The 26134-nt window shown below is 43.5% G+C and overlaps 1 protein-coding gene across 1 annotated transcript; it reads left to right on the forward strand.

Annotated features, from left to right (window-relative positions):
* The first annotated feature begins 435 nt into the window (after positions 1-435).
* LOC142570562 (uncharacterized) lies at positions 436-25732 on the forward strand. Its single transcript, XM_075678935.1, has 11 exons — positions 436-620; positions 1032-1123; positions 7046-7406; positions 12077-12176; positions 16013-16083; positions 16263-16319; positions 18141-18254; positions 18914-18955; positions 21012-21094; positions 21595-21817; positions 25570-25732. Exons 1-11 carry the CDS (start codon positions 437-439, stop codon positions 25677-25679), a joined length of 1437 nt encoding a protein of 478 aa, XP_075535050.1. The 5' UTR covers position 436; the 3' UTR covers positions 25680-25732.
* Positions 25733-26134: the final 402 nt, after the last annotated feature.

A 26134-nucleotide genomic window follows, 5' to 3' on the forward strand; every position in this document is an offset into this window, starting at 1 on the left:
AATCTATCTTGCATGTAATTCTCGGAAACTTCCCGTTCGTTGTGCAAAATTAACTTTTGACGCAGATGTAACGAAAGTCTGCATTAAAAAAGAAAGATTAAAAAAGTGCAGCCAACATTTCCTAACCTTATAACGGCATCATGGTGGCTCATTTAGTGGGGACACCTGTTTCACATTATTTAGCACGCGTTTTGAATGAAAAGGCTCTATTGTGCGTCCCGCAAACAGCTACACTAGCACGAAAGCAGTGTGGCACTTTCGTATGTTCGCGCCTTGGATCACATGACATTGGGTAATGTCGTCCATAGGACGTCACATCTCAAGCACGTGGTATAACGTGAACACGTGGATCTGACAAGTGCTACTCTCTCAGTGACAGTTCGCTTGGTTCGCCCGTGCCTCCTAGCTTGCCGCCACTGATTAGAGCTGCGTGACAATGTTTGCGTTCGTGCAATACGAGTTCGATGGCAAGACGGCTGTCGTCAAGCACTGCGCCATAAGCGACTTCAAGCCCAAGAACGTTGCCGATTTCCAGCCAACCAAACCTTACAGCGTTTACTGGCCTGGAGACGACAACACAGACGGCGACTTCTATGAAGCGCGAATCCTGCATCTCACTGGTAAGTGACACGTCAAGCTCCATTCGTACCCTTTCGTAGTGATGTCATGGATCGAAGAGCGTGCGTTGTGTATAGGCAGCGGCCGTAGTGACATAACTTAAGTCGGGAAGCAGCTTATCTAGACCTTTTCACACAATGTGTGTTACGCCTCGAAAGTGGCGGTAGCATTACCTGTATGTGCATTCACTTGGAGTCTTTAATTTTCAATATACGCTATCGCACAATGATTGCACCATGAGCATTTCATGTAGGCGTGCTTCAAAACGGCTGTAGAGTCTCCAAAAGGCGGCGTCTTTCCTTGGATTGTAACGGCGTTGTCGTGCTTGCAGGAACATTATGCAAGTAGGCCTTGTAGGATATTTGTGTCTGCGTGTGTTTGGGTTGCATCCCACAACGTTATATTATCTGCAGAATCGATGGAGGAGATGCAGGCCTACATGGAGAAGCGCCCCAGGAAGGTTTTGGTGGACTTGCCAAAAGGGCGAAAAAGGAGCAAAGAAAAGGTAATAATGCCTTGTTGATAATTGCATTTGCTGCATGCAAGGCAGAAGGCTAGAGCACTTAATATTATGTGCTGAACTGCCTTACGTCTTCAAAAAGTAATGACAGTGATGTCCAACCTGCACGGAAGTCAATGTGATTGCATCACACATACTACAGCGAAAAGAATGGTAAAAAATTTTTAGGAACACCTGCAAGCATTCCGCGTGCTAATTAGTGATAGTGGAATAAGTCAGTAAGTGATGCACCACCATTCACTTAAACCAAGCACTTTCCACCTTCATAACACACTGTAGATGTACTGCAAGTCAATTTCAAAAGCTTCACATCGCCTCTAAGACAACAGTGTGCTGATAAGGCAAAAGCAGACAGTTGGGCAAGTTTGCATGGTGACAAAAGAAACAGCTAGAAGAGACAAATGCGATGAAAGCGAGAGGGTGGAGTGCCCACTCTGAACTTATAACTGATTCAAAATCTTGTGATGTCTGCAGGAGAAAGAACAGAATGCAAACACAATTTTATTCTTAATAATGTTTTAGTTACTTTGGCAGCTGAGATCAGAAATTTTTTCATGGTAGGTCACAGTACAAAGCCTTCACAGAATAATTTTACTATGTAAACTGCAAGCCTTTTTGTAATTGAAGCCTTATATATAGCATTGTGCATGCATAACATACTCCATATTACCAAATAGTTGTCTAAATAGTAAAAAAGGTTTCATGTTCTAGTCCATGCAAGTTCTCCCACATAAGCTGCTGCATGCACAGGTATATCAAAAGCAAAAGCAGTGATTAAAATAATGATATTTAAGATGCGCCACATGCATCTTAAAACAGTTGTGGTTGAATCTGTGCTGCAAGTTTCAGTAACATGTAAAGTGCTTTATCTATATGTGTATACATCATCATCATTAACCTACTTTAAGTCCACTGCAGGATGAAGGCCTCTCTCTCCGATCTCTAATTGGCCCCTGTGCTGTGCTAACCGATTCCAACTTGCACCTGCGAATTTCTTAATTTCATTACCCCACCTAGTCTTTTGCCGTCCTCGACTGCATTTCCCTTTTCTTGGCACCCATTTTGTAACCCTAATGGTCCACCGGTTATCTAACCTATTCGCAACTTTCACAGATGGTAGCGACGCCATGCGGCAGCCGTCGTAAGCCTCAACGAGGGGATGCCCGCGTTTCGTAGCCGCGTCGCCCGTGTTCAGTTAGTGTGGTGCGCTGGAGCCTTTGTTTTGTATTTGACTGGGGTCCCTTTTTACAGCGGTATTTCAGAGCTCTGCAGTCATCTACGCAGCTGAGGCACAGGTTGCCTTTCGCAGTGATACTGTTTTGACGGGTTACGTGTTTGATGAAATGGGCAAGACGTACAAAAGCAACAAAATGTGCTGTGTGCCTCAGTGCACATGCCGTGCAGTCAAAGGCGAGGTAAGCCTTCACTCGTTTCCTTGCGAGGAACCAATGAAAAAGGAGTGCGCAGTGAAATTGCGCATTGGGAAGCCTGTCACAAAAACAATGTGTTAAGTGCATACTCTTCGAGAGCTGGCTTCTCGCACGCCTTGCCATATCTCGTGGCGTCGTTTCCTTGGAAGTTTTGCGTCAGCAGTTTTTCAATTTTGTTTTGCCAGCTGTTTGTTGGTGATGGCGCAAATCTACAACGTGTGGCACTTGCTTCCTGTTATTCTGAGCATTTGCTCTCTTTGCCACTGTGTATTATTTTACCCAGCAGTCTCGGCACAAATTCTAACTGCTTGTGCTGAGCTCACAGCAAACATGTCCTTATAAAATTTTGCTAGCTGAGCACTCAAATGGTTCGTATCAGCTCTGTAAATTCTTAACTTGTCCCAGTCTCTGAATGCGACTTCATAGAAGAGAAGTTCCTCAAACTTTTGTGCATGCTGGTTGGTGAGGATATGCACAATCAGGTACGGCTCACAGCCTGTGTTGCCTGCTTGCTTGCCTGCTTTGCAAGAGCAGTGGCCCTGTAAGAAAAAAAAATTTTGCGCCAATGCAGGACAGGCACTCTTCATGTTATGTGAATAAACGTGACGTATTGCGCTTTCTCCCGTTTCATTGCTTATCTTTTTTCCTTTCGTGCTGCCTTCGTGCAGTATTTTCTTTGCGGCTTTTTGCATCTGGGCTCCAAAAAAATATTCATGTAAGTGCTGGAAGAACCACTTTTGGGGTGTGGGCAGGCGAATCGAGTTCTACGGTTCATCGGAGAATGACCAAATCGATGTAATGATCCTACGGCGATGAAATCAGCTTTTCGGCATCATTAAACGTTTGCCATGTGCTGTACGACTGCATAGACGATGCTTTAGCAAATGAATGCGAGCGAATACCCTTTGTTTACTAGTGCATAAAGGCAGCATAGTTTGCCAGGCAACGCGAGGCAAGGGTTCGGACACCGAAGCCGTGGCAGTACACGGGGCCCCTCTTAACGTGTAGCGGTGCTCACAGCCGCGCATCGTAGCAAAAATGCAGACAACGTGAAGCAGCAACTCGTGGTCCCTTTACGCATAAACCTGTCTGCCTGGAAACGCACATGTGTCAGACGCACTTGCAGGCTGAAGGGCGCAGCCATGTGCTCGCGTGTTCAAACTAAGAGTGGACGACCGAATATGTAGTACACGTATACCATGCCACACGTACCAGCAGCAAGCAATTCATTTTCACGGAGCGTTGGGGCCCGCTCACGCCTCTGCAGTAAACGCAGTGAGCTGTTTTAATTTCTTGAAGTGCGGCCACTGAAGCCTATTCGGCGAGGGACTCTAAAGAAAAAAAAAATACAAAGCCAGTAAATAGCACATGTACCCATTTTTATGGTTTCGTCGCTCCTAAATTCGAGCCACAGCTCGTGCGGTTTCTGCCGCACTTGTGATGTTTGCAGGCACATTCCTTGGACGGTGTACTACGAGACTGTGCATTCTTTCAAGCCGCAGCAAACGATGTGTCCTGTGTTCAACACTTCTTCACCTTCAACCAGTCACCGAACACGCGTTTCTGAACCCCCAATGTGGGTCATAATACATCCCAGAGTCAGTGGTCTTTGAAATGAAGACATGACAATACCACGCTGCGGCCGGAAACACTATGCGATCCGATGCAGCGTGTACAATAGCCGGTGGCGTCTGCACGATCCCCTTAACGACAGCCATATTGAATTTCGAGTAGCGCCACCTATAGGCGGTGAAAGTTGCGAATACATTACATGCCCCAGCCAGCTCCTTTTTTTTTCTCTTAATGTCAATTAAAATATTGGCTGTGCCCGTTTGCTCTCTGATCCACACTGCTGTTTTCCTGTCTCTTAACGCTACACCTATAATTCTTTGTTCCATCGCTCTTTGTGCGGTCCTTAACTTCTTTTCGAGCTTCTTTGTCAGTCTCCAAGTTTCTGCCCTATATGTTAGCACCAGTAGAATGCACTGATTGTACATCTTTCTTTTTAGTGATAATGGTAAGCTTCCAGTAAGAATTTGAGTATGTCGGCCGTATACACTCTACCGCAAATTTATTGTTCTATGAATTTCTTTCTCATGATTGGGGTCCCCTGTGAGTCCTAGGTAAACATATTCCTTCGCGGACTCTACAGGCTGACTGGCGATACTGAAATCTTGTTCCCTTGCCAGGCTATTGATGATTATCTTTGTTTTCTGAATATTAATTTTCAACCCCACTCTTGCAAACTCTCTGTTAAGGTGCTCAATCATTTGTTGTAACACGTCCCCAGTGTTGCTGAACAGGACAATGTCATCTGCGAACCGAAGGTTGCCGAGATGTTCGCCGTTGATCCTTACTCCTAAGTGGTCCCAATTTACTAGCTTGAACACTTCTTCCAAGCATGCAATGAATATCATTGGAGAGATTGTGTCGCCTTTTCTGACCCCTTTCTTTATAGGTATCTTCCTACTCTTGTGGAGAATTAGGGTAGCTGTGGAATCTTTGTAGATATTTTCCAAGATATTTATGTAAGCCTGCTCTAAACCTTGATTAAGTAATGCCTCTATGACTTCTGGTATCTCTACCGAATCAAGTGCCTCTTCGTATTCTATGAAAGCCATGTAGAGAGGCTGACTAATCTGCAGGTTTCTCGATTACCTGATTGATTACATGGATGTGATCCATTGTACAGGATCCCTTCCTGAAGCCAGCCTATTGCCTTGGTTGACTGAAGTCCAATATTGCCCTTATTCTATTGGTGATTGTTTTGGTAAATATTTTATATAATAAGTAAGCTAATGGGCCTGTAATTTTCCAATTCTTTAACGTCTCCTTTTTGTGGATTAGTAGAATGTTGGCATTCTTCCAGTTCTCTGGGACCCTTGAAGTTGTGAGACATTTCGTATAAAGGGCCACAAACTTTTCAAGCATGTCTCCTCCATTTTGATTAAATGAACTGTTATTCAATCTTCTACTGCCACTTTTCCCCCGTTTCATGCCTTGAAAGGCCCTTCTAACTTCCTTGCAAGTTATAGAAGGAGCCTTGTAACCTGTTCATTACTACTTTCAATGGAGATATCCTGGCTGCTCTGGGTATTGTATAGGGCAGTATAGAATTCTTCCGCTGCATTTACTATATCTTCTATATTGCTGATGATATTACCCTGCTTATCTTTAATTGCATACAACTTTGTTTGTCCTATGCCAAGTTTCCTTCTCACTGATTTCAGGCTGCGTCCACTTCTTACGGCTTCTTCAGCCTTTGTTACGTTATAATTTCGAATATGCTTTATTTTCTCCTTGTTGATCAGTCTTGACAATTCCACAAATTCTATCTGATCTCTTGAGTTGAACTGTTTCATTCTTTGTCATTCTTTTATTAGGTCCTTCACTGCTTGGGAGAGCTCACCTACTGATTGCTTTGGTGCGTTGCCTCCCACTTCAATTGCTGCTTCTGAAGCAAGCCTACTTACGGTCTCATTCGTTACCTCTATGTCATCTACATCTCGCTGTTCTAAGGCTGTGCTGTAAAAATAGGTGTAGCTGGGCTGGCGACGTAATGCGTAGGGCAGATACCCGGTGGACCATCAGAGTTGCAGAATGGGTGCCAAAGGAAGGGAAGCACATTTGAGAATGGCAGAAAGTTAGCTGGGGGATGACATGAGGTAAGTTGCAAGTTGAATTTGGAATCGGCTAATGTAAAACTATCATGCTCCACTCTTAAAAGCGAAGTTTAGGCATCCTCAAAGTTCTTTATTTACACAATACTGCGAACCTTGCTTTTGGTCCTGGCTGAGAGGGATGAAAATATAATCAAAATCAGTATAAAGAACGGCAAACATCATTAGAGCAAACATAAAACCAAGTTTGTACAATATATCATATACATTATGTAAAATATATTATGAAGTGCCTTTTCGAAGTCATCACCCAATAGCATGCTCACTCTGTTTATTCCAAATCTGCCGGTAGCCCTCAATGATTGGCAGAAATTATTTTGTGTCGTGCCCATTCTGGCAGTCGTTGTGAGCAATCGGGTTCATGGACTACAACTTTGCTATCTGCCACACACGGTTTAAACAAAATTCTTGTATAGTAATGGAAACACCTATTGTATGTGAATTGGTTAGTTATTATTGGTGTTATGAGTGTACCATAGAAATCCCAAGTCGTCATCATAATATGAGCACCTTTAACTAGCATGCAGCAGAAATATGGAATGCAAATTCTAGCTTTCTTTTGTTTGTGAGTGTAACAACATCTGCACCACATCTGCAGAAATATCATTTCAGCTTTGTTTTTATTGCTTTTCACATTGAGTTGGTTATTGTATATAGCTTTGTTTGTGTTTTACTTTTATTCTGCAGTATGTAGGTAAATAAAGTCGTGCTGCATTACACTTAACTGTTACATTCTGTGCAGAAAGTGGTGTGCGTTCATTTTGCCAGGGCATCTATTGTGCCTTATTGAACTGCAGGTGGAGCAGTCCCAAAAGAAGTTAAGGACTCAAGTACGCGAGAGGTCGGAGCTGCAGCTGGCGGACGAAGTCCTGCAGGACGATGAGTCTGACTTTGTCCCGAGGAGTGCATATGCAGCTTTACAGCTGCAGCTGCAAGCTGTGCAAAATGAGCTGGACAGCTTGCGCGCCCAGTTCACTGAAAATGCTCAAGTAGTCTCCTCGGCGCAGCAGGTTCCTGAGGATCAAGGCAGTGCCTTGCCAAGAGGCACTTGCATATGTGCCGAGGAGCACTACAAGGAGCTGAATGAAGAAGTGCGGCAGCTTCGTGCCAGGAACATGGAGCTGCAAAAGACACTCTGTTACAAGCTTTTTCAAAGTGGTGAGTGTTTTCATTTCTTGAATTTTGGATCATTACTGTACTGTTGGGAAATTCGCACGCCAAGTATGAAGTTGATCCCATAAAAATGTTTAGGGCCCCATGTGACATACAGTGTAAACAAATGCAGGATATTTCATATTTCTGGTTTAGTTGAGGCTATTGGTTCCTGTCTGTGTTGCCTGGTTCACTTCAGTTATATTTTCCCTGTATTATTGTTTTTCGTGCTTTACTGGTTGCAGCTGTCTGGTGGCATATTGTCCTGAGGAAGGTCAATCTGCCATGTGCTCAGGATTGAGTGTATTAGAAAAGGCCTATCGACTAGGCCACTTGACTTGGTAAAGCCTGGTGTTGGGTGCGAAGTAGAATGGGCAGCTCAGGATGGCAGACATGGCTTAGAAATGAATATTTACATATGGAGTTTGGTAGCAGTACATGACATTGCACCAACTTTACTGCTTTCAAGACTGGACCATGCTGTAAAGTGTAAAATAATGCATTTTAGGTGGAAATTAGTCATGACAGACTCTACCATTGGTAGTTTTGCACTCATTTGATTTTTCTATGAAATATTCTTTCCATTGTGACATTCCTGAAAAATACTTTTAAAAAAAGGCAGGCTTGAGCAATTTGGAGGACTTTCATTGTGCATAGAGTGACCTGGGGGGAGATATTCTGTAAGTGTCCACCTATTGGACACGTCCATTTCTTCTGCTGCTGAAGTTCTGATTGGCCAGGGGTCGCCTGTCTCCTTCTGATGCATAGCCCAGCCCAGCCAATCGGAACTTCTGCAGCAGACAAAACGGACATGTCCCCTAAGTGGACACTTAGAGAATACCCCCCCCCCCCCCCAGCAGTATCGTCAAACCTCAATGTGGACCTAGTGCTCACTCCTAAGGGAAAGTTGGAACGCAGAAATTGTAATTGATATTCGGGACAGTCCTGCAAATTCTAGGAACCTTTGTGAGCCTAGCATTGTTACTGCCATCTGATCATGCTAATGCAGCAAGAAGCACTGAAGCAATGTTTGGAATTTTGGTTAAGTGGAAACACGTAGGAAATGCTTGAGATCCTTTTGCTATGTGATCAACAAAAGTCGGACAAGAGCTCTTATCCATTCTTGAAGCATCGTCTCCAGCCTGAGACATCTGTTGTTTGAATGCTGTTAATGATAGTGGAAGTTTATGTATGTGGCTTCAAAATGCATAGGAACAGAAAAATCATTTTTCTCGGTAACCACTGCTTCAAGTTTGATTAGGTTTACTGCATTTAATAAGAAACGTTTATCTAGGGACTGCAGCAAGGGTATTTTTATTAGGCCATCAATTTTTCATATGAATTGTTAAAAATTGCAGAATTTCAGAAAATGAGACTATCAAGCTTACAACTTTGTAACTCGACAACAAAAAAACCATTTCACAATTCTGTAAATTTCACCTTATGACATATAAATGGGACAAGGTTGATGTATTATGTGCCTTTAATTTATGGGTTGGACTTTTGCAGAACCCCTGTAAACATTTAACCAATTCATATAGACTGTAAAATCTTAATAAATTTGTCTGATTTAGATGGCTCTAATGGATGAAGTTTACAGAACTGTGATGTCTGCTTTTGGTGCTGAGTTATGGATTTGTAAAGTTCGTGCTTCTGTTGTTGGAAATATTTTTCACATTATATTCCTAAATCAAAATTTCTTAATCATTAGAATTTAACTCTCTTAAGTGCAGCGAATTTTATTACAATTGGTCGAGCAGATGTTTTATGAAAACGTATTTGCATTTTGCATTATTTCAATAAAGAACTTGGTGTTGGCCACAAGTTAAAGTTTCTTCTTACGACTTAATCTTTCTGTGAACCTCTTGTTTAGAGTGCTAGATAGATGAACAATACAGAGCACAATGGTAAAGCGATATGCCTTCTACAAAGAAGCTAAATGCAGCAAATTTGTAGTATAGCTGTGAAATTTGGTGCATCTGCTATGCACATGTTGCACCAGCCATGCTCTGTACACAGAAGTCGAGCTTGTTGGCATTTGCAGAGATCATTGCCTTTTCAAGGCTAATTTGTTTCATTGTTTGTTCCCCAAGTGAAAATCTGAATGAAAGGAAAAGTACAAATTGTTTTCTTCAGTTTTCTTGGTGTCTCATAAAGGGAATTGCAAGTGGTTGTGAAAATATATCAACTAGAGCTGGTGCCTTTGCAGAGAAAAAGCATGCAGATGAACTGCAATAAATAAGTGCCTCAGTTAAGAATGTACTTTTCAAAGCATTGCACTTACACCAAAAAGGCAATGTAGGGGCAAATTTGTTTGAATTATGAAGTATTCATATTTTCTGGCCAGAAACTTTGCCTCCATGAAACAAACTATGCTAAGATAAAAAGTGAAATTGTTTTGAGCTTTAAAGGGAAGCTTAAGAATCTGTCGAATTCAATAGGACACTCATATACGGTTGCGGGAACCTTATAAACCATGTAGGTAAAATTTTTTTTTTTTTTCAATTAGGAGCGACATAATCGTCAGTTAAAATTGCGCTGTAGCTCCGCTCCCCGTCGTATGCCGCGTGCTGCTGCTGACGCTGACAATGCGAGCGGAGACCGGAAACCACGGTGTTGTGACAACACTAGTGTTCTGTTCCTTCGCAGCCTCCGCGACCGTGCCTGACCGTGCTTGTTTGTGCATGCGTGCCATCGTAATCTGCTTCGATCGACCCTGCATTCCTTTGTTGGTGCGTCTGCGTGTATGTAGAGTGGTAGTCAACATGCGCAGCATCAACTGAAGTGGTGGGCCGATCATGCTGGCTTTCTGTGCAGCCTACGGTTGCACGAACACCAGCTGCCGCGACGATGTTGTCTTCCAAATGCCATCAAAGACTACCAAAGAAGCATTTGCACTCATGAACACATGCAAAGAACTAGTGTCAAATTACCAAGTGCACCTTAGCTTGATACATACGTATACGGCCAGCCCTGCAATTCGGCCTGTGCAGTTGCTGCATATGGCCACAGAATGAGAGAGGACAACTTGCCACTAGCAGGCTTTCTAAACGCAGCGCGAAAAGATCGGAGCAACAAAAACAAAGACGGCACGAGTGCGGACTGACTGATGATAACTGGTGTTGGAAGGCCTTATGAATACACGAACTCGCCCAAACCTGGATTTTGATTTACTGCGAGCTCCTTCGTGTTAGCACGCTGAACGGAAGGTGCATGTTTATCTCCCGCCCTTGATGCAGGTTTCGTTGCAAAGCGCCGCTAATTTTCTATTTGCACGTGTGTTGTAAAACAGCCTGCATGCAGCTACCATAACGCAGTGCAAATGTAGAGTTTGCATGTGCTGGAAAGCCGGCGCACGCCAGGACGCTACACTCCCCCCTTCTCTCGCGCACAGTGAGAAACCGACCGTCTCACGTAGCCGACGGAATTCGCCGCCTTTACGGCTTCGGTTACGAGTAGTGTGCGGATGGTGCACAGATGAAAGTCACTACACGTACTGCATGAACCAGGAAGCTTTTCACGCATTTAAACCGTCTTTGTAGATTGCCGACAGCTTTGGACAGCGCGCAAATGCCGACGATCGCATCCCCGCTTACGTTCCACGAGGAGGCATGCAGGAACACAACACTACAGTTGTTTGACCGGAAACGAGCTCACTAGATCGGCGAAAGATTGGCGAGATCACTAGATCGCTTTGCAAAAAAACATACTCGCCAAAGAGCATTTCCAACACGAGGAGATCCCAAGACTTCGCATTCGTTCGCGTCGAAAGCACTGCTCGCACCAGCATCGTTTGCTTCTTTGAGAGGCCGGCTCTTCGCAATCGGCTCGTACATGTAGGGAGTAACGCCGAACTCCTCAGAAAAACGCAGTCTCTCTAAATTTTCCATTACCATCTCGGAAAAACAGCACCAAACTACCTGGCACCGCGCTTCATGTGTAGCGGCAGCGGTTGGTTCGGACGAACACTAGTGTTGACGTCACGAGGCGCCCGACCAATCACAGGCGGAAACGAGACGCGCGAGCTCGGCGTGTCCGCTGCTGCACTTTTCGTCGAAATAAAATATATTTGCGCTTTCTTTCGCTCAATTTCGATACGATATTCGAATTCGGAGGGTTGAAAACTATTATGTACAGATGTTCACTCATTTTTTCTGGAAAACCTTTCATCTTCCCTTTAATGCTCATTGCTACAAATGCTAGAAATGTTTGTGTTACCACCACTTCAGTGTAAGAACTTCTAATGTATTTTGACACTGTTGTGCAAGCACAGTCAGTGTTATTGGAGATTATTGCTCTGCAGACATCTGTTATTTCCTTGACTCATATCAACACTGCTTAAACAAAGAAACATAAGGGATCAACTGGGCTTCCCAAACGCAAAAGTTGCACTAGGAGAAATGTTTGTGTTCATTGCTAGCATTGGCGAAACGACAAGCAGGAACAGCTGGCAGCATCTGTTGCTATGTTGTCTTAGTTTTCTACTCCATTCTCTGTTTTTGACTTGTGCTTTCTTGTCAATGGGCTAATTAAACATTATATGTCTTTGTGGAGTACATACTATTTCATATAGAAGTTATCATTTGTCATTTACTGGTGCCAGTCATGATAAGTTATGACATTCAGGTGCTGGTAAATTGTTGACAGCTCAGATGCCTCCTTCAAAAACCTTTCAGAAAGCAGAGTTGTCTATGCCACATCGTTCGATGTGTCAGTACGGGCGCAGCCGGACCCTGTCACCCCTTCGAACATTGGAGGCAAGTTCTATCTTCTGCTGTGTGTTCTAGTTTAATCTTCATTAGAAGCACTATTTTGTATTCCGCAGTAAAGTGTATTGAAAAAAGAAGAAAGAATGATTCAAGAAAGCATTTTTTTTCTGTATTTGATGTAGCATAAGGGCCATTATGTATCATCATATTGGACTATAACATTCCAACTGGAGTGCTTGTATAGCATGCAATGATTACATTTTCAAAGCATCATTCAGCCTTATTTTATATCCTGTGCATGTGTACTGTTAAAGAGACCGTGAAAAATTTTGTATAGAACTTGGGAAATGAGCTTGAAGTTAATATAGTCTATTTCATAAATACCTCGCATTCAAAGAGTGCTTCAATGCATTCAGTAGAAGTGGACTTATTGGCATTCAAATTCACCGTTAATCCCCTTCGTATTCCTTGTGCTCCTTCAATGCCATGCACTGCAAATGCCAAGTGCACTTGTGCTCAGCGAGCTGCAGTGAGCTCAGCTAGTGGGCTCATTGCAGTACCCTGGGGCAGCCGCAGTATCTACGCTATGTAGCAGACGCAGCAACATGTAACTGTAATGCATATATGCAGCATTTGCTGCATGTACAACACTGGCTGGAATGTGCACTTGTGCTCATGTTCTCCAATCTGGCTGTGCAATGTGGTGTGGACAGGCTTTGTCCTGAAACAGCTTGACTGAATAATAGTACCACATCGAACTTGTGCATTCTTAATTTAGCACTATCAATAGCTCAGTAGGAAGCGATGTCTGCCAAGGCATCTAGCGAGGAGCGGCCAGGTGTGAGCACGCGCTGGCAAACGTACGTGGGGTCTGACCCTAAGTTTAATATGGTTCAAGGCTAGTTCAATATTCAAAACAAATTGAGAGTAATGGGTTTCTTCATCAAAACTAATAGCTGGGTAGTTGGTGTGGTTTCATTTTAACAAAAACCTGTATGTGAAAGGTGCGGACGAGCAAAGAAACAAGAGTTGCAAAACAGTCCCGTGTTTGTTGTTTCTTTGCTTGTCCATGTCTTTTTCACGCTGGTTTTTTGTGAAGATGAAAGTAATGAGACTCAGCGGCTACGACACTGATAAGCGGTGTGGCCAAAGTTTATTTCTTATGCCGCGCAAGAGCAGAGGATACCGTAAAAACCGGACTATAGGTCGGACCAGAATGTAGGTCGATTCCCCAACTAACAAATTCTAAAAATGAAAAAAATCTTTTTCAATGGCAAAAGTACCGAAAGACACCCTTACCTTGAAACAAATGCAACTCATGCACAATAGTGACAGTATTTATTTAAATGCTACTCGCATGTGCACCCGGTCAATTTTTAACAGTATCGCGCGACCATTGACCCGTGTGCTTGTCAGCACCTTATTAACGGCGCTGAGCGGCGAAACAAACGAGACATGCGCATGTGTACACGTGCGCTTACTTTCGCTATTTTACCGCTCTGTGCCGTGATGACAAGGTGCTGACAAACATGCGGGTCGATGGTCGCGCAATACTGTTAAAAATTGGCCCGGTGTACAGTACACAGAAGGGCACGAAGTGCGCAAGCGCTACTCTGAACCAGAGCAACGTCTTTGATCAGAGTCGTCCGAACTAGAGTTGGATGACGAGTGCTTCTCACTGCCCAGTCCAGAGGTGCGCGTGATCTCTACCGCTTTCAAGCGGATGCATTCGGCAGTCACAGGCACCGATCTTACACGCAGCTCCCGGACGAACTCTGCAACCTAGTCTTCCAGTTCTGTGGTCGGCCCTCGAAATGCCATTTTCTGTTGGTTTGCTGCTTCTGCCTCCGCCAGTACTGAATGCTCTTTTCGTATACTCCAAATTTGCGCTGTGCCGCGAGGTTTCTGTGGGCTTCCGCGCACTCAATCACCTTTTTCTTGAAGGCGACGGTGAGTTGCCATCGGCTTCCGCTCATTTTGAAACAAAATATGAAAAAGCAGCCTTTAACTAATATAACTTTGTGACAATGTATACGGAAATTGGCGGTGCACAATGTCGCCACACCGCGCTGCTGCTGATGGCGATGGCGAAGGCGGCTCTTTACTTCATCTGCCCGTTGTTGCAAGACTTCCGTAGTTTTTCCGCCAATGTCCAGTATAAAAGACGAGGGCCGACTTTTCGCAATGATTTTTTGAAAAAAGTTCGACTTATATTCCGGTTTTTACGGTAGTTGACTTATTTCCGAAGTACGTAATTCTTATGGAAATTCGAAAGCATATTTTTGCTAACTTCAATTTCTATTAAACTGTGTTAATAAATATATACAGCAACATTAGAAACAGGTGCACTGATCTAAGCATCCTTCTTGCTATTGGCCAACAGCAGCCTCATATGGGAATGTGCTATATGACGAAATATGGCACCCGAAAAGAGTGAGAAGGCTTCTGTTGAAAAGAGAGTGTTTCAGAAAAAGGTGAATTCATGGTCTGCTTATGAGCTCCACATGCACAACACAACTGAGCTCCACTGTGCATGAATGGAAAATTTGACTGACGTTTATAGCAGTGTATCCTTTCTGCGTACCTGCCGTGGTTGCTCAGTGGCTATGGTGTTGGGCTGCTGAGCACGAGGTCGCGGGATCGAATCCCGGCCACGGCGGCCGCATTTCGATGGGGGCAATATGCGAAAACACCCGTGTGCTTAGATTTAGGTGCACGTTAAAGAACCCCAGGTGGTCGAAATTTCCGGAGTCCTCCACTACGGCGTGCCTCATAATCGGAAAGTGGTTTTGGCACGTAAAACCCCAAATATTATTATTATCCTTTCTGCAGACTGTTTTTTCACCAAGCCCAAGGGGTGGTTCAGGAGTTCTTTAAAGCAAAAAGATGGTTTTTATCCCCAAAGAAATTTGTTGCGTTACAGAGAAATTGCTGGTGTGCAGGATTCATATTAAGGCTGTACTTGCAACTTACTGAAGCACCTCTTATTGAAACTGATGATATGGATCCAGCATAATGTGCAGCCTTGCGCTCACATACACAGCATTCCAAGGTAAAGCGTCAGTAAATTTAATAACACTATGCTAGCTATACAAATTGTTCTTGCACAGGCACTTCAGCACTTTTGCCGAGCCTATATTTGCAAGAGTCTGGAGATGCACAATTAATGAAAATTCGTTGATTATATTTTTTTGTCACATTCGTTGTGTACATTTACATTGGAAATTTGAAGACGGTCATATTTGAGGACAACTACATTTTGTTTGGTTCTTATGAAGTACTTCTGTTTCGTTATATTCATAATAAAATTTGGCTCTCTCTGTGTGAATTTCACATTTAAAGGAGAGGGAGGAGTCGAAACAAGGCAAACCCATCATGTGACATAGCATATTGCGTATATCATGCCAGTGTAAAAGCCAGGCAAAGCTGATAACAGCTGTGCTCCTGCTCCCAGAATGCAAAAGAGGTTTTTGCATCAAGCTACATCATATGCAGTCTTTTCCCTATCTATTAAGATTATCTCTGCCCCTGAAGGTTAGATTAGCATACTGAGTATGAAATTGATATCCGGGAACACCAGTGCTTTAGTAGAATCAAAGTGAAGTTGCCTTCACATACAATTGCCTTGAAATTTCTAACACAGTTGCAAAATAAAAAAAGTTTCCAAACTTTCGTTAACTATGTGTTGGTTTGCTGAAATTGTGTCTGCTGTGAACCACACAAACCACTTCTGCAAACATTTGTGTAGGTTGCATAAGGTATTTATTAATCTGCACTTTATCTTCGCAAGCACTGTAATGTTAAATGCAATAAAGGCACTTGCTTTGTGATCACTTTAGTAATGATGTCGCATTGCAGGAATGTATTTGTAATAACAGTGTTTCTTCCTATATGATCTTTCAGCAGTTTGTGTTTTGATATTCTAGGGTCCACAACCCGTGTTGTGCCAGCACCAAGGGTGCACTGTCAGACGGGTAAGTCATTGTCTAATAATACAGGCGATTTGCATTATGCAGTACTCATCCTGTTATGTTGTGTTCACTGAAGCCATGCATGCCCAGCACACTGATGGTACCTAAGCTACTGTAGAAGGTTTTTTTTCCCACGGCCGTCTAATTTCTTGACGTAGCTCACAAGTATTCCCTTTCTGTAGGACGTGCAAGACTCCCACTTCAGAGGCCCACCGTCCCAGAGGAGTTGGCCCAGAGAGGTAAGTAACGTCCATGTTTTAGCTTGGAGCTTACATTGTATTATGCAATGCTAAAGTGGTAGGTCAGCATGGCAGACCAAACAGGCAGCTGTTTACTACTTTTTTTCCAACTTTTGTTTGTCACAGTCTCAACTGGTGCACATTTATTCTTTTTTGTGCATCCGTTACTGTTCTGCTCTTGTGTAAGGTTACTTGATTTTCCTGACTGCGAGCACAAAGGAAGAATCCGAGTGGGAGGCAGTTGAGGAAGGAGGAATGAGGGGCACATGCTATTTGCAGCAAGTTTGCACTGTAGTGTGCTATATGTTAGTTTTCAGTGGTTACTTTTCCTTCCCTGGAGGAACACATATAGTACTTGCAATTCGGGGCACTTGAAAGAACTGCAGATGCCAACCTGCCAACTCTGCTTAATTTTCTATAAAGGACAGCTGCCATGCACAACTTCAATTTTGTATAGCCTTGTACACGTGATGCTCAGGTTGTGTGTTTTTCTTCCATTGGTGGCAAGTTTTTCGACTTTCATTTCCTTCTTTTTTGAGGAGATGAATATAATAACAAATGCTTCCCCTTTATTTTAACTTTGCATTTCAGTTCTAAATTTCATAAGTTATCTGCATACTTTCTTCGTAGGGCTTTTACTAAGATGCAGAAGGGTTGAAATTCGGGCCAATTGGTACATAATTGAAGGAAAAATAAGTCACAAAACACAAAGGACAAGAGAGGTTCACACCACAACGGCTGGACTATCAACTGAGCTTTATTAGAAATGGCGTAGTCCCAGCAAGGCCAGCAGAGCATGAAAAGTCAAGTTATCGCATCTGTCGTGACCGAACTAAAAAGGCTAATTCTTTCTCAAGTAAGCGCACCGAGGTTGTACTAATGACGGCTGCATTAGTACAACCTCATTGCGCTTACTTGAAAAAGAATTAGCCTTTTTAGGTCGGTCACGATAGATGCGATAACTTGACTTTTCATGCTCTGTGATTAGTGATGCTGTTGCTGTGCATGCTCTGCTGGCCTTGCTGGGACTACGCCATTTCTAATAAAGCTCAGTTGATAGTCCAGCCATTGTGGTGTGAACCTCTCTTCTTGTCCTTTGTGTTTTGGGACTGTTTTTTCCTTCAACTATGATCGAGCTGCATGGTTTAGTTGTACTGTACAAAATATAAATATCAGGAATATATTTCACATAAACAGTAGTGATGAAGCTATGGCTGAAAATGCAACATTCTCTTGTGTGAAAAGAAAACTACAGTGCAGTACATATTCTTTTTACATTTGTACCTGTAATGGTGCTAGCTGTTTCTGAAATAAGTTTGGCAGCATATGCCACGTCATGTTACAGCTTAGCACAACAGCAGCACCATTGCCAAACCTGAAGGAAACTGTTGGCAGTGTGAAACACTGATGCACTTGTGCATTGATGTTTTGCATGCTTGATGATGTTTGTAAGAGGTGCTTGCTTATTTAAAGTGCAGCGATTTCACTTTCTATGGACTCTTTCACTTTTGCAAGTCAAACCATAATTGATCATAGCGGAAACATCTAATAACCTTGTAATTAGAAACATCTGTGAGGTACACCAAGAAAGTGCTTGAAATTTCCCATATTCAGTGCCTAATTTTCCCAGCTAAGAAAGTAAATATAGTAGAGGTAGCTTAGTGTCAATAGGCAAGTAAAAGCCATCAAGAAATTCTGTGATATGTTTAATATCAGGTGAGTAGAGAAACTGAGGAAAATAGGCAACCATCAGCTAAATGGCGGGTGTGTGTAGTCGTTGAATATAAGTGCAGTAATTATGTGAATATTTTTATTCCTCAGAATCTGCAACTGTCCAAAAGGATGCTGCTGCTGCTGCTGCTGCTGCTTCAGAACCTGAGATTCCTCAGAACTACGATGCTGCAGCATCAAATTTTAACAGCTTAGAAGAGTTGGGTGAGGAATATTTATATGTTAAATGATTTGTTTCTACTAGATCTGTCTTCTGGTGTATGTGGCATTGTCAACATATTTGTTAGGGCAAGTTTTACAAACAGTGTGAATTTGTCGAAGGGAGTTGCAAGGTGTTTATCAAGATTTATTGGTGCCTTAGGTTCATACAGGGAAGCAGAGGATAAGAGGTACTAAGATAAATATTCACATTCATTTATTCTCCTAGAAAGCTGGAATTCAAATTCTTTATGTGTTTTGTAGGTTTTGCACTCACTTAAGTTGATTAGTGCGGAGATATGGGCTTATTGGTATGTCATCATGAAGTTTTTTTGGTGTAGCGCAATTAGTACATGGATGTAGAGGAAGAACAAGACTGATTGTTTGTGGGTTCTTTTCGTTATTTGTGCACTAGTTGCACTACACCAAAAAAGCACTCATGCAACTGCTAGCTTTTTGAAAAAAGGTTACACATACTGTAAAATTGATTTTAAATATGTTCTAAGCTGTATTTGCCGTTGATATTTTGCAGACGATGTATGTGTGCCCACATAAATGAATCTTGCATGTTAACCCGACTTCGAAATTTTGTGTTGGTACTCCTTTAATGTCTGAAGCTGCTTAGGTCACTCAATATATGTGATAAATTTGTGGTTATTCTGCAGAGTCTGTGGAAACCTCTGCACCATTACCATTGGAAGATATAGGTAAGAAATAGTGTGCTACTGGTAATGTTGTGAAGGAAAAACATTGTTCAATTTTATATCTTGTGTAGAACCTAGCTCAGTGCAGAACATTTAACAGCTTTGTCTTCCTCGTGCGAATAGGAAACACATGTTAGTCATCATCGTCATGATCAGCTTATTCAGATTGTACACGTGGACCACCTTTCGTACTGGTGCCCAGTTTACACTTATCCCACCTCAGCCAAACCCATTTTATGCTTGAATATTTGCGAATAAAATTGCTCCAATCCATAGCACTTGGGAGAATTAGAAATGATGAGGCAGTAACACTGATCTGGACACCCTGCCACCAATAAGGGAACGGCCAAATTGCATTATATGTCACCTTAAAAGCACATTTCAATACAAACCATTCTGTGCTTCTACAAGGTACATTTCTGGAAGTTTCTGTCTTGCCTTTTTGGGGGGCCTCTTTCACAAAAATTGTCTGGTGGTGGTTACCCACTAGGGTTACCCAGTGCAACAGCCTGATGGAATATCCATTATGCCACAGGCGCATGCATAGCATTAGAGAATAATTAAATCCTGGGGTTTGACGTGCTAAAACCACTTTCTGTTTATGAGCCACACCATAGTGGAGGACTCCGGAAATTTCGACCACCTGGGGTTCTTTAACGTGCACTTAAATCTAAGTACACGGGTTTTTCGCATTTTGCCCCTATTGGAATGCGGCCGCCGGGGCCGAGATTCGATCCCGCGGCCTCGTGCTCAGCAGCCAGACACCATAGCCACTGAGCAACGACAGGCCATTAGAGAATAGCAGCCTACCACAATTCCTCACATGTGCAAGCTACTGCTTTAAAATGCTTGACATACATCGCATTGCATAGCAAGTTTGCTCCATCATGCAAGCATGCACCACTTTTGTGATTGCCGCAGTTCATCCGCCTGTGAGGTTAGCCTTGGTCATACCGGAATAAGTTGAATGTTTCATCTCTGGTGAACAAGAAATCAGTTGCCTTGCCATCCTTTGCTGTTGCCACAAACACACACCCTATACAAGCATGTTGCACCATTTTCATGGAACCCCAAATGATGCTATGCGGCCCTAAAGTTGTTGGGCAAGTTGGTTGATACTTGAAACCTGCCACGGTGGCGTTGTGGCTGTGGTGTTGGGCTGCTAATTCCGAGGTTGTGGGATCAAATCCGAGCGGCGGAGGCTGCATCTTGATGAGGGCAAAAAGCAAAAACACCCATGTACCAAGCATTGGGTGCATGTTGAAGAACCCCAGGTAGTCAAAATGAACCCAGTCTCCCACTATGGCGTGCCTCATAATCCGATCGTGGTTTTGGCATGTAAAAACACTACAACCTAGTTTTCTTTTATACTTGAGGAAGGTGGCATGGCATTGCATGGCAAATAAAATGCAAAGAACATATGGTGGAGCAGCATGGGCTGCTCACCATATGGCTGCCTGATTTATTGCAGTCTTGCTGGCATGTTTTTTCCAGTCTTGTAGGGGCTGTGATGAATTGGTTGTGGGTGGCGCCTACGCTCTCGTGTGTTCTTTGTTCTATTTGCGCTACATTAGTGTCCCTATATGCTAGATGGCTAGTTACCTAGCTGTGTAATGCTTTGCCTAACATTGATTCCCACAATGTGTGGGATCTGCATAATTGGCTGCCAGAGGGCTATAAAGATTAGGACACAAAGGACAGGAAGTTTATGTACTTGAGCAGCATCCTTGGTTTTATTAAAGGCAAGCTTTATGAATTTATTTATCCCTGAGGCCCTGAAGTGATGTGCAATTTTCATTACCTTATTTCTTGAATAATTTTTAGCTTCAGTTTGTTCGTTTAATGTTTATGAAAGAAATGTACACTTGGTAGGGTAAATACTCTGCTGACTGTGACTGTTTCCATTTTCTTACCACCCTTTCTGTTACTATAACAGGGTGCTAGTTATTCGTTCTATGCAATATATTATTTAGTCCTAGGAATTCTATTATACCAATTTCTTTGTTCTTGCTTACACTGTTTGTAATTTGTGCATTAGAAACCTCATTTTGTTGTGCAGGCGATCTTCATTGTGAGGAGGCTGTAGATTTTGAGCACGCCACCTCAGAGTTCGTGATAGGCTCCAGAAGAGATGACGGAAAGGTAATCACACCAAATTTATTAGCTGCAGATATTGCCTGAATGTTGTCACAAAGTGATCAATTGAGCTGCAGCTTGAATGAGCTGAATTTATTCTGTGACAGCTCGCAGGCATGCATATGAAAGTCCTACCTGTACCTGCCTTTCGGCAAGACAGTCATTGGGCGATTTTCAACTACTACACAGCCTGACTCAGTGGTTGCAAGCCACGCAGTAAACAGTGTGCTGGTCAGCCAGACCAGCACATGCACCAGCAGTTTGCGACCACTAAGTCCAATTTTTGTAATTTTCAGTTTTTGTGAGATAACTTTTAAAGAAACTCTATAGAGAAGCCACACTCTCCATTTTGTGTGCATAAGTGATATATTGTGCATTCAAGGAAATCTGGCATGACACTAGTTATGGAGTTGACAGCTAGCCCTCTGATAAAGCAAAAAAAAAAAAGTGATATAGACCTGTCAGTACTTCTAATTTGTGAGTGATTGTTTCTTTCTGTAATGCAGGTTTATGCAGGCAGTGGCTTCTGGTTGGACCAGAAAGCCTGGGACTGCTTGTTTAGTGCCTCCACGGACTCGATGTTCTGTAGAAGCGCTGCTACTGTGTTGTGGACTGCAGACCAGTTAAAGACGAGGAGTGTCACAGGTACACTTTCAAACAAAGCACGTTCGCTGGGCTACACCGAGGCAAAGCCGCCACTCACGCCAGAAAAAATCTCGTCTCTAAAGGGTATATATCTTTTTCTTGTGGCCTTTAGAAAGTTTGCATATTGATCTTGTGCATGTTTTATATTTTTATTATAATGTGGTTTATTCTACATAAAACTGGCACATCAATTTTGATTAATTGCCTTGTGTTATGTTCTACCATTGAATAATGGAAACAAAATATTTTAGCTCTGTTATTTGTGCATGTGATGGCCAATTCAGTATTTTTGCAGCAAAAAGAAAGTTGAAGGCTTGTTTATTTGAGTTATTGTTACCATGGTCTTTCAGCCGATAGTACAGTAAAAGCTCGTTAATTCGAACCGCAAGGGGAAGCCGCTTCAGTTCGAACTAACGAAAGTGAAGGAGAACAACAGTACACGGCGATTTGGAAGTAGTAGGGCATGCCAGAAATTTAATGCTTTAAAAAGTCCGTGATCATAGCCTGCCTTTTTTCCTTGAAGGTGACAGCTAGCACTTCTTGCTCTAACGAGCTAATGTGGCGGAAGGCCTCCTCTTTGCCTTCTTTAAAACTGAAAAAGAGACGGGCAGTATTCAATCCAGCCATGACCTCCGCAGCGGAGGGCCTCACTGGCGCGTCGTCTTTCTCCTCCTCCTCGTCACTGGCAGCGACAGGTTCAGCGCTTCTGACCTGAGAAATTATGTCCTCATCTGTCAGCGCACCACACACCACTGCACTCTCGTCCATGTCGACAAAGTCAGCAAAGATGTTGTCCAAAACGTCCGCCATGGGAACGGTGACGCCGTCTTCAGGCGCAGGTGGCTGGTTTCCTCCTTGTAGAGCTTGTGCGCCGAAGCCACAGTGGCGATAGCAAGTTGCTATCGTAACTGCAGTTACTTGCTCCCAAGCACGCACATGCATGTGTAGCGCACTTAGGAGCGTCACCTGATAATTATTGCACAAAATAATTTGCTCCAACAGATGGCGCCGGTAAAATGATTTAAAATTTTGAATGATACCTTGGTCCATGGGCTGCAGTGCCGCTGTAGTGTTAGGTGGAAGGAAGGCTAGCTCAATGGCCTTCGTCTCAATGTTGACCTTATGAGCCCAACAATTGTCACCGAGCAGGAGGACTTTCCGTCCACAACGCTCAAACTTTTTGTCCATCTTCGCTAGCCACTGTCCGAACAGTTCCCCCGTCATCTATGCCTTTCTGTTGGCCGCGTAGTCCACCTAGAGGGACGGGATCTGGGTGGCCAACGTAGAACGGAGAGGAGGCAGCCGCTGCTGCCTTCTGGCTGACCCCGCGCCGGTTAGATCTTTTGCCGATTTTGCTTTCTCTCGCCGTTCTCTTTGTTCCGGAGGCGATGCAGCCTTGTGTGTATGCAGTAAGTGCGCTTCTCTGGCAGTGTGCCAGGCGCCATGCCGCCGGCACGGTGACGCGTAGTTCGAATTATCCGTGGCGGAACCTTCTCGCGCTTGAATTAATGGGCTTTTTTATACACAGACTTCTGGGGAGCTTGACCAGACAAAATCGTACAGTTCGAATTATCCATAAATTCGAATTATTGAAATTCGAATTAATGAGCTTTCACTATACTTGTCTGCCAACTGTTTTCCATATTTTGCTCTTACAGTGAAACCTCATTAAACCGTAGTTGGCCGGAGCTCGGGAAAAGTACTTACTAAACAGCAGTACTGCTTAACCGAAATAGCATGAGATCGCCCACTTACCTGTCAAAAACTGAACTCTGAGAGAGTGCGATGAAAGGGGGAAAGAACAAGCAGTATTTATTCACTTTGCGCAACAAAAGTGTTATTTTCGTTTGATGCCGTGGCGGCCTAGCAGCAACAACAGCGGCCTGTCGTCGGCTCACTCATAATTTGCTCATTTGCGCAAGATGCGTGAGGCAGCCAATCGCAGTCGAGAATTCTGATCCGCATCGGGCTTGATCGTGATCAAAAGTGTTCACTGGTGTTACTGAAGCTGCGAGCCAGCTTTTCAGCCAGCCCCCTCTTCTCGCCAAGCACTCGCATGACAATCTTCTCATTGACATTGCATGTTCTCCATGCATGCAGGCGGTAGCGCAGCAGAAGTCGCGGGGCGCCTTTTTCATTGCCGGGTGCTGTTCTCATCGCGGCGATTGCATTCATGAGGCTGACGTAACGCGCAGCTTCTGCTACTGTCGGGCCTGAATCGTCCGTGCTGTCGCTTTTCATGTCGTCTTCGTCACTGTCGCTGGTTGACACTTTGGCAAGAACAGAGGCAACAATGGCGAAAAGTCGAACCTTGTAGCCGACATCTCTTCGCGGTCGCAGCAGCGCTGCCGAGCAACTTCGCATTCTAAATGCCACGCACCGTAGCCAACAGTAGATCCTTGTCGTGTGCCAGCACAGACTTCTTCGTATCACGTTCGATAGCACGAACGATGCCTATTTGTTCTTCTATGCTGAGCACTCGGCGTCTTTTTTATCCGAGCTTCTGTATGACGCGAGTCCTTCTTTGCACGATGCCACAATGCTCTCTAGCGTGGCGCCGAAATGATGTTGATGTGGCTTCACGCGCAAACGCACAGGATGCTTGGAGGCCGTTCTGATTTCTGAGGCTTGTTCTGCCGGGCTGCTCGATGGAGACCACACACTGCTGTGATTGTGCGATGAAAAGTGGAAACGCTACTTGTTAACCGATATGCATGCAATAAGCTGGTACGGTTTATGTGGATACAAAACATTATTTTCAATGGGCACTGAGTCGGCGATTTCACTGTACTACTTTAAAACGAAACTACTGTTTAAGCGGGTACAGTTTAACGAGGTTTTACTGCGCTAGATTTCTGACTACAATTTTGCACAAGAACGCAAGCTGCAATCACCGGTGCATTACTGAAGTTAGTGCAGCAACTTGCTGCACTCGGATAGTTAGCCATATCTTTATTTTTCATCACTGTAGGTATACTAAGATGCTCATTATGGTCAGGTGTTAACAGTGCTCATGCATTGCAAGTCATATGGAGCAAAATGTGGTACTATCGGCATCAAATAAAACGTGAACAGTGGAGAGCATAACTGAAGGTTTAGGGTGGACCGTCCAGTCATCACCGTCGGCAGGCGTGCTCATCCGGTTTGAATATACTACATGATGATGCTCCCCCTTTTCGTTTCTGTTCTGGCTCTCTTTTATTTGAATGTGACAGAAGAAAAATTGAAGAAAACAGAAGCTAAAATATCAAAGTACAGGGTGAGTATTATTGCCCATTGCGGTGAAACCGTATATGCTATTGGTGTCAAATGAAACGCAGTGGTACAGTTTGCACTGTCGTCATTACTCTGCCATAACCTTTCGCTTTCAAATAAAAGAGAACCAGAACAGAAACTAAAATATTGCAGTATAGAGGGAACATCATTGTGTAGGACGGTCAAACCGGAAGTATGTGCACGTCAATGGTGTCGATTGCATGGGCGCAGGCTTTACCTTCAGTTAGGAGCTCCGTTCGTCATTTCATGTCGATAGTATCTCACTAGCAGTAGGTGTAACAGCTTTTATACATGGATGCTTCATAGCTTCATATTAAATATGAAGTAATCAAGCACACCACTGTTACACACGACTGTGCAGAACAATAATAGCGCACTTATTTTTTTTAAGGAAATTAATTCATGCGTTCACAAGCAGTAGTGGCTTCCTTTGCAAACTAAATTTGTCTTTGCCTACATACTGTGCTGCAGTGACTTCTGAATGTGCCCATGGAGTAATAAAGAACTGTGCTTAGTTCTGTGTTTTCTTTATGAGGTTAATAGTTTCACTTTCTATGCAGCGATGTTTGCCATCTACATGGGCGACGTGACAAAGGAGGTGGCGGACAAGCGAATGAAAATGGTCCGCAAGCATTTGTCACAAAAGCTTGGTGACGTGCAGCGGCGCTGAATTGTGTGTATCAGCCAGGAACATTAAGGTGTTCAATAAATCTATCAGTCGGAGCCTTCAGGTTCCCAGATGTCACATCAATGCATACTCTCGTGCCATGGAGGAAGAGTAGATTTTAATGAAGAGAAAGGAGAAGAGGTTGGCCTGGAGAGCTTGTCTCTAGCCTGCTATCTTCCCTGGGGAAAGGGGAAATGGTAAATACAGAAAAGGGTAGGTGGCGGGTGATTGTTATGGTACAATGAGCTACTATATACACATCCAATATGCGGAGGCGTACTGTAGATGCAATACATGCAAGAGTAATCTTGTCCGCACAATAAGTTATCATGCAAACCCATTTTGCACTGTCTGCATGTCTCGCAGGTTCTAGAGGCGATCGTCTAAACCAGTCTCATGTAGAAAGTTCAAGAGACTTTATGGCACGTTGGGCACAGTCAACTCTTCACCACGTGCCC

This window comes from Dermacentor variabilis, chromosome 2 (genome assembly GCF_050947875.1).
Source record: "Dermacentor variabilis isolate Ectoservices chromosome 2, ASM5094787v1, whole genome shotgun sequence".
NCBI lineage: Eukaryota > Metazoa > Arthropoda > Arachnida > Ixodida > Ixodidae > Dermacentor > Dermacentor variabilis.